Source organism: Austrofundulus limnaeus, unplaced genomic scaffold, assembly GCF_001266775.1.
Source record: "Austrofundulus limnaeus strain Quisiro unplaced genomic scaffold, Austrofundulus_limnaeus-1.0 Scaffold4, whole genome shotgun sequence".
Classification (NCBI taxonomy): domain Eukaryota; kingdom Metazoa; phylum Chordata; class Actinopteri; order Cyprinodontiformes; family Rivulidae; genus Austrofundulus; species Austrofundulus limnaeus.
In genome coordinates, this window is record NW_013952406.1 from 1,882,112 (window position 1) to 1,891,234 (window position 9,123).

General features: G+C 41.5%; 1 protein-coding gene across 2 annotated transcripts in view; it reads left to right on the plus strand.

The window, feature by feature from the left end:
* Positions 1-6: 6 nt before the first annotated feature.
* LOC106527873 (disintegrin and metalloproteinase domain-containing protein 11) overlaps positions 7-9,123 on the plus strand; it is a gene marked incomplete in the record, with an annotated part of 29,269 nt that continues 20,152 nt past the window's right edge. For both annotated transcript variants that reach the window (XM_014022888.1, XM_014022893.1), the window contains 4 exon segments: positions 7-422; positions 858-1,030; positions 6,632-6,708; positions 7,065-7,131. In XM_014022888.1, coding sequence (XP_013878342.1) covers positions 362-422; positions 858-1,030; positions 6,632-6,708; positions 7,065-7,131 — 378 coding nt within the window.

The window sequence follows — 9,123 nt, forward strand, 5'->3', positions numbered from 1 at the left end:
GAGAGAGAGAGAGAGAGAGAGAGAGAGAGAGAGAGAGAGAGAGAGAGAACACGAACCGCCTTTGCGGAGCGATGCGCGCTCTCCCGCGCCTCTCCGACCAGTCTCTAGGCCCGGATCGATTCGCCTCTCATCGGCCCTGACATGCAAACCCAAAGTGTCCGCCGGAGCAGAGAGGGCGAGGGGTGGTAGAGAGAGAGAGGAGGGTGGGCAGAGATGAGAGGACACGCATCATCAGTTTAACTCTGGAGCCTCGCCACCATCTCTGCTGCTGCTGTGTGTGTTTTTTGATCCGGTTCCTCCTCTCCACCTGCCGGGTTCTCGCGCCTCCCGATGCTGTAAACCGGGGGAATATGTGAGGATCATGCTGGCGGTGTGGTGCTTCATGGTCTTTGCTGCAGTGGGCGAGAGGCTTGCAGTCTCAGGTAAGCGAGAGAGAGAGAGAGGAAGAAGGGAGGGGGGGGTGAGGGGGAGCACCCTGTTCGTTTTCTTTGGCATCCACAATTTTTCCCCCCGGAGCAGCACTTTCCTAACATYGGATTTAATGTTTGTGCCGAGCAGCTCTCTGCTGCATCAACAGATTTCCACTGCAGCCTGTGAGAGTGAAGTTAAAAGCACCAGAGCAAGGAAATCTGCAAACTTAATCGTGCTGCAGATTTAAATCCATGTATTTGAGCTACATGAGCACCTATAGAAGTGTGGCATAACCGCCTAAACGAATACCCATCAAGACACTAATTACACCCTTTTAATATCTCAGAATAGTGAGCGGTGTGTTAAATTAGGTCACCGAATCATATTAGACAATAAAGAAGTTGCTGCATGATCAGACTGATCAGCCTGTCGTCGGTACATTCCAGGTGCAGATGGAGGCATGTGGGACTGGTTCGGCCCCTCCGGCCGGCTGGACGGTTGGGAAACTGCGACTGAGGTTGCTTATCCCAAACGTCTGGTGCAGCAAGCCGAGTCCGAGGAGGAAATGGCTCATGACTACTTAAACACCCGGGTGAGGAACGGCACCGGGGACGGCTCGGTGAGTTGTCGTACTCCGTAGGACAAACTTCCGCCCTCTGCCCTCTCAGCTCATCACAGTCCTGTTTGTGTTTGCTCTGTGAATTCTCRCCCACTGCAGGCTTAATTTGGCATCAAGGGATACCCAAAGTCAAGGAGTCTCCCTGTTGTTGAAAATGAAGGATTAAAACACGAAACCCAAAAACTCAGATTTAATAGTTTTTATTTTTGCTGCATGCTCTGCAGGGTAACCACTCTTTCTCATCTTTTAATTTTTTCCCGCACTCCTCAAATCTGTACTTTAGAAATTAAACAATGTTTRGTGTTTGTAGCAGCTCCAGTCACTGAGATTCTGACTCATTTAGCTGCTGAAARTACCCTTGATTGTCCACATTGTATCAGTATGGCAAGCAGTTTGTGTATTTATTCAATATCCTTGATATCAAGTGTCCTTTTTGCCCAGTAGTTGGTGACTACAATGTAATAGTTTTGTGCACTGGTTCAACAAGCACTCGGGTTGGAACATAGTTTATAATAATCAACTATTTTTACACAGGTAGTTTTAAACCAGGGGTGGACAGTCTTGGTCGTCGAGGGCCCCAGCACAGCCCTGCAGCCCTKTTTTACTTGTTCTTCTGCTCTACACACCTGGTTTGAATGAATGGGGGATTATCAGACTTGTGCAGAACTTGGAGGAGGTAATTCAATGACTGAATCAGGTGTGTTTGATCTAGAACGCATGCGAGCCCAATGGCGGTAGCTGCGCGGCGTAGCTAACGCTAACCGTATGAGCTCACCTGAAGGAAAGCTGGCGGAGGCCACAGCGATACGACAAACTCCTCCAGCAGATAAATCTACTCAGCCCAGAATCCACGATGCTCTCAATGTGTCCTTTATGAGCGACAAAAGAAGATGATGGGATGGAGCCTGACAAGTGTCACCTATTATATTAATCATTATCGGCTAAATGTCGCAATTAATCGTTTTTGCCCATACTGCCCAACCCTACTTTTATGACCTCTGAACCAAACTAGTCAATAACTGCAACCAAAATGATCACTATTAGGCTTATTATGACTCCCGCACGCGAAGCGAAAGCGGGAGTCATATTGTTTTCATACTTTTTTTTTTTTGGTTTGTTTGTTCTTTTTTCTCCGGAGATTTTTGGTCAACTGTAGCACAAAAACAGCTGCACCGGTCAACATGAAATTTGGCAGGACTGTAGATGAGTCTGACCTACATTGCGCCAGCCAACAGTTTTACGATAGACCCCATTTTTGAGGAGGGGGCTCCTTTCAAAGACTTGGTGTCTGGACATGCAAAAATGCTAATAACTCAGAAACTGTTCAACATAGAAGCTTCAGATTTCTTTGGTTGTTTAGCTCTGATGAAGCTCTATCCATCAGGCCCACCAATCAGTCCCCCCCCGACCCCTAATTTATCTGAAAAAGGGGTATCTGGACATACAAAAATGTTTTTTGCTCAAAAACTATAAAACATAGGAGCTTCAGATTTCTTTGGTTGTTTAGCTCTGATGAGGGGCTATCCATCAGGTCAACCAATCCCCCCACCCCCAAAAAAGACCCCTACCCAAACCACCATAATTTTGGGATGCACCTAGTAGCATGACATTTATTAGGAATAAAGACTTCTGAGTTCTGGTGCATTTGTGCGTGCGGGGGTCATTAAGTTACCGCTATGCTGTATCTAGTTTTTAGTCTTATTAGTTGTGCACATAGCCAACTTGACTAGAGGCTAAATTTAGTCTATTAGTGCACCTAACTGGTAACTAGTTCACCAGTAAACTGAAACTGTTCTGCAGCTGAGGAGTTGAGACTTTTTTGGTGGAATAGGGTTCCTACAAAATGTTAGCTAAACTGATGCCTATTAGGCCAAATTTACTAGCACTAGTCAACTAAATTGGGTCTTACTAGTTCATTAGTACARGTTAAAATGTCTAGTTGACTAGGATTTTTGGATGAACGAATTAATGTTTCTAAAATTGTCAACTGCTGGATATCAAATCTATGAAATGCGAGTGTTTCCGGTTAGCAGTTTGAGTCGTAGTATTAGATCGGCACAGCTCGGCTAAATTTAGACAAACTCTGTCCTCTCGTCGGTCTTCTCATAAAGCCGAGTAGATGACAAATCTTGAAATATGCCTCTGTCTCTTTAAGAACCTCCTACCGTTTCCAACACTCCCACTTCAGCATGTCTTCACAGCAATGCTTCAGGGGAGGGGTGCTCTGCGTGGGTGGGACGTGAATGTAAGAGTAGTGCACTGAAAATATTGACCAGTAAGATCAAAATGAAATGAAATGTCCATTAGTTAAAGCTTTGTTGGCTTCAGTGTGATTTAAATCTGTGTTTATCAGCCAGTCGTTACTAAAACGGTTTGTTTTACGCAGTTTAAAATGTTTGCACGCGTTCTGCCACCATCTCCTCACGACCCATCCTGAAATATTCTGACATTGTTCGATCATCCACCCTGACACCCCACACCCCCCACCCACCTCCACGTCCATTATTCAGTGGTCTGTTGAAGTATGTTCCCCATTAAATATGAAGCAGGTCTGTGTGAAAAGTGCAGCAAAGAGGTTTGAGMACCGTCCCTTCTTCTTCTGCCTCTCTCATCTGACGGAGTTAAACGTCAGGAGGAAGCACGAGGCGCGTCATCGTCACGTGACGGCTCCGATGAATAATTAAGAATACGTGGAAAAGATTGCAGCTGCACCGGTTTTTAAAAGGCCGGCCTCTGCTTCGGCTTCCTCGCTTGTCAAAATGTGCTGCGGTCTTGTTTTTTTTTTAATTTTTTTTTATTCAGGGTGTTTGAAACATGAATAAATTTAGGAGCAGCAGGTCAGATGATCAAAGGATGACACAACATTTTTATCTCATTTTTTGCCTGCTTGTTGTCAGCTCTGGGAAATTTTGGTCCTGTGAGTTTTACAAAAGATTATCTGTATATTTAACTAAAATTAGCTCATTATTATGCAAGGTAAATATTCAAATGAATTATAAACTTTTCAACCCCTGAATGAGATCCAGTTTTTCTGTTATAACTCTGCTAACGAACACGTTTTGTCGTGTTGAAACAGAATGCAAGTTTTACTTTGGGTTCCAGGTTATATTATTTTTTGCAGGAATGCTAAAATTACATGGATTTCTCAAGAAAAAGCAGTGAATATGATACAAAAAACAAAACCATTTGATGGATTCGGACAAAAAATGTTGTGTTTTCAGAAAGGTTTTTGCTTTGTGGTACAGTTTATTCCTCTTTCTGTTGTTTATTCTTGCAGCTTTAATATCCATAATGTCTCTAAGTTTCTCAGTGAAGCTGCAGCCCTGAATGTTAGGGTTATGAAAACTGATTAAGCAAAAAACAAAACAAAAAAAAAACTGATCTAAATCTGCCTGTCTGCATTCCCAAACAGTAGGTTAGATCATAAATAAGTGTCTGATAAAATGAGAACAAAGAGAGCTGAGGTTTAGATRAAAAATAAAACAAYGTCCAGTTTTTCCAGCTGCACACAAAATTATAAACTTTTGGAAACTCAGCTCTGGTTGTTTGGTTGCAAAAACTCAGATCCTACYTGAAAAGTTGCTTATTTTTACCATCTGGTCTCACAGAAAGAACTACAGTCTGCATCGACCAGTTGTTTACAGTTTGTTAGAMTCCTCAGATAACTAAACTAAACGTGAGCTAAGAACTGATCTAAAGGTACTTTGTGTTCCGTTTGATTTCATGACGAATAATCGAAGAAGAATTTTGACATTTACTTGGTGAGCTGCCTGGAGGATGATGTAAAACGTGGGAGTTGGAACTGGCAGGCAGAAATTCAACTTCAGATGTGATTTTTTATTTTATTTTATTTTTGCTGTTATTTGTCAGACTTTCCAATTTCCCAGTTTTGTTTAAAAATTGCAACGTTTGATGCGAAACTTGGAGAAACTCTTCTWAATGATGATGTTTCTCAGATTGTTTTCTCAGTTTCAGCTCCTTTATTTGTGCCAACTTAATGAACAAATCAGAAAATGGTCCCATTTCTTAAACCCTTACAGTTTAATTAGCCTAATATTTTATTTGCTACAATAAACTATGGGGTGCCAAGTGAAAAATGAAATGTTAAAAACTTTCACACAATTTTCATTATTTAGCTCACTGTTCTTACATTTAGCTATATTTACTAAATGTTCAATTTAAACGTTAAAAAATTGTTTAGATAATAAATCCAAATCTAAATGTTTAAATCTAAATGTAAAAGTTAAACTTTAAATGTTGAAGTTCACATTTAGGTATTTTGGAAGAGAATGCAGCTTTTGCTGTTATGATGTCATCATTCTGAGACAGTAGCAACAGCTAGCGCTCCGATGCAGCTATCAAACTTGCAGTTATGGCTGGTGTCTGAGCTGCACTTCAAATCACACATATTGTTTTTATGAATTGAATTTAGATTTTAAATGTTATCTTTAGCAACATTAGCWGTGGCTAGTAGTGGCTAGCAGCAACCATTGTTGATGTTTGTTGCAGAATGATGACTCCATCCTGGTTATCTGATGCTAACTTTTGCTAATGCTAACTTCTGCTAACCACTACTAGTTGCTGCTAATGTTGCTGAAGATAATATTTAAGATCTAAATTMCAAATGTGTTAATAAAAACTATAAAGGTGGTACCTGTGGTCCAGCAGACTGAAGTGCAGCTCAGACACCAGCCAGAACTGCAAGTTTGATGTCTTGTAGGCTTTAGCTGCACTGGAGCTAGCGGTTGCTATTGTCTCAGGATGATGATGTCATAACATGAGCCGAACACCCACTTCAACGGCTGCGTTCCATTCAAAAATACCTAAATGTGAACTTCAACATTTAAAGTTTAACTTTTACATTTAGATTTTAACAATTAGATTTAGGATTCAATATTTAAATATATTTTTCAATATTTTATTTTACACTTGGCGCCCCATAATAAACAACCACCAAATTAACSAGGTGATTGAATTCTTTTGTCAGTCGCCACAAATGAATAAAACAGTGGAACAAGGGTGATGGTGTCGGAGCACCCACAATCCCTCAGCCTCTCTCCAGTCATGAGAAATCTGTTGTTTGTGCTCGCTGGAGGGAATCATTTCTGGACAGCGATGCGTTTTATCGTAAAAGCCCAGTGATTCACTGCAGCCTGGTTCCTCCAGACTGAAATCAAAGCCACGTTGGCAGCGCCGGGGCTGCCGAGGAGACATAATGTTTAGTCTGGAGTGGATTTCTCTCTGTCCCTTTTGTCTCCTCACCTCCTCGGAGCTGGCACCTCTCCACGAGGGACATCAGCACGGCTCTGCTAAATTTAGACGAAGCCTGTCCTCCCGTCGTTCTGTCAAACCCGGCCTCTTCTGAAGCCGAGGCAGATATCAAACAGCCGTGACTCTGTGCAGCCAGGGTTGATCGATGAGGGCTCCATCAATCGTGGGGATATTTCAGCAGCTCAGACGCTTTCAGGCCGAATTATTCATGAGAATTCATCAAAAATCATAGGAGCTTTAATCGAGTGACACGCTCAACCAGAATGCTTTCACATTTGTTTACAGCCTGTCTAACTGTTTTTATTCATTCGTTTATTTTTCTCCCTTCAGCCTGTTCACCTGGCCCAGAGCTGTTTTCAGGTGGAAGCCTTCGGACGCACCTTCACTCTTGACCTGGAACTAAACCAGTTAGTATCACCGGATCTGTTCTTCGCTACATGCTTGTCATCAGCGAGAGCTCCTAATTTACTGCAGCTGTTCTCATTAGCACCCCCCCCCCCCCCAAAAAAAAAGCTCTATTACACAAATGCACTTAGCGCCTCTATTATACTACATGACAAGATGGGGAATACCAATGTGGCATTCTCCCAGGCGCACACACACACACGTTTAATAACACAACACACTAATAGTTTCTGTAAGTCTTTATGGAATACATTTGAGGTGAAACCTTGGGTGGAAGATATCCTAGATTTAATGATGTCTGATTTGAAATATGCCGATGTCTGTCCCTGAGTTTTTTTTTTTGTTTTTTTTTTTGCAGCCACCTGCTGTCATCAGAATATGTGGAGCGACACTTTAATCACTACGGCAGACCCTTACAGTCCCTGGTAAGATTTTCAGCGTGGGGTGAGAATACGGTGTGTGGTGACAAAGAGCCGCATGCAGCGGCCTTCAGATAAAATTCTGTGGAGCAAAGGTCTAAAATCTGTATTTTCCAGGCACATAGTTTATATCACAATCAAGTGATACCTTCAGTTGTTATGAAGTTGCTGTAAATATCAAAAATAAAATTTACTTTGCATCATAGTCTATCATAATGCCTTGAAATTGGCCTCTGTTTCTTTACGAACCTCCTGCCGTTTCAGATACTCCCACTTCAGCATGTCTTAAAAACAATCCTTTGTGGGAGGGGGGCTCTGTGGGGCGGTAGCTCAGCTGCAGACTGAGCTTCAGGGAGGAGCTTTATGTAAATAAGTGTTTTTCTTTTGTAAATGGGCGGAGCTTTGTGTAAATAGGTGGGGTTTTGTGTAAATAGGTGGGGCTTTGTGTAAGTAGGTGGGGCTTTATTTAAATAGGTGGGGTTTTGTGTAAATAGGCAGGGCTTTGTTTTAATAGGCGGGGTTTTGTGTAAATAGGTGGAGCTTTGTGTAAATAGGTGGGACTTTGTGTAAATAGGTAGGGTATTGTTTAAATAGGTGGGGCTTTGTGTAAATAGGTGGGGTATTGTGTAAATAGGTGGGGCTTTGTGTAAATAGGTGGGGTATTGTGTAAATAGGTGGGACTTTATGTAAATAGGTGGAGCTTTGTGTAAATAGGTGGAGCTTTGTGTAAATAGGTGGAGCTTTGTGTAAATAGGTGGGGCTTTGTGTAAATAGGTGGGGTTTTGTGTAAATAGGTGGAGCTTTGTGTAAATAGGTGGAGCTTTGTGTAAATAGGTGGAGCTTTGTGTAAATAGGTGGGGCTTTGTGTAAATAGGTGGAGCTTTGTGTAAATAGGTGGGGCTTTATGTAGATAGGCAGGGTTTTGTGTAAATAGTCGGAGCTTTGTGTAAATAGGTGAGGTTTTGTGTAAATAGGCGGGGCTTTGTGTAAATAGGTAGAGGTTTGTGTAAATAGGCGGGGCTTTGTGTAAATAGGTAGAGGTTTGTGTAAATAGGCGGGGCTTTGTGTAAATAGGTGGAGCTTTGTGTAAATAGGTGGAGCTTTGTGTAAATAGGCAGAACTTTGTACCAGCAAGCATTTAGGCAGCTCCACATGTCTACCACAGGAAGGATTTCAAGGATTTCTTAAACTCAAACATGAATGAGTTAAAGCAACACTCTGGGAATGTTTTTTGATGAGGAAATTACATTATAACATGATATACCCCCTCACTCACACACACACACACAAACACAATTTTAAATTCTTTATAAGGGGGAATAATGGAAGTTTTCTTCACCTGCTATCATCTACCTCTCCATAGGTTGGCAGCAGCAGTGTTAGTCAGAAAAATTGCACTGCCTAAAATAATTAACATAAATACAAAAAAATGTGTGATTTTTTTTAAAATTACAATTCAGTTTTGCCAAAATTTAACAACCAATCTGGCTCAATGTTGCATTTGCCTGTAAAATCTTTTGTTCCTTTCAAAATAAAAGCTTGGTCAGTCAGATAAATCCCTCATTCTGTTCAGAGTAGATATTTGTTTCAGGCATGTCTGAAGCGAAGCTTTTAATTTAGGCATTTCTTTGAAGATGAAGTTTTTAGATGTCTCATTGGTATTTTTAGAGTTTGTTCTCATCCTGATGGTTTGTCTATTTATAGAACGTGCATTTTGTGTTTTCAGCTTCAGAAGTAGGCTGCTATGCAACTGATGCTGCTGGTCTGCACGTTTCTGCATTTGTGGGTTTTATCAGGCGGTCGAAGCTTTTCTCGGACGGTCGAGACAAAAAGAAATCAACCAGAGAAAAGAGAGAGCTGGTAGTAAAACTTTACAGTGGTGTGTTTGCTCCCTGCTCTCCAGGATGATTTTTTTTACAATTTTTTTATTTTATGTATTATTATTATAATTATTTTTAAAAACATGTATCGTTCACTGCCCCTCGAGCACCCACCCAC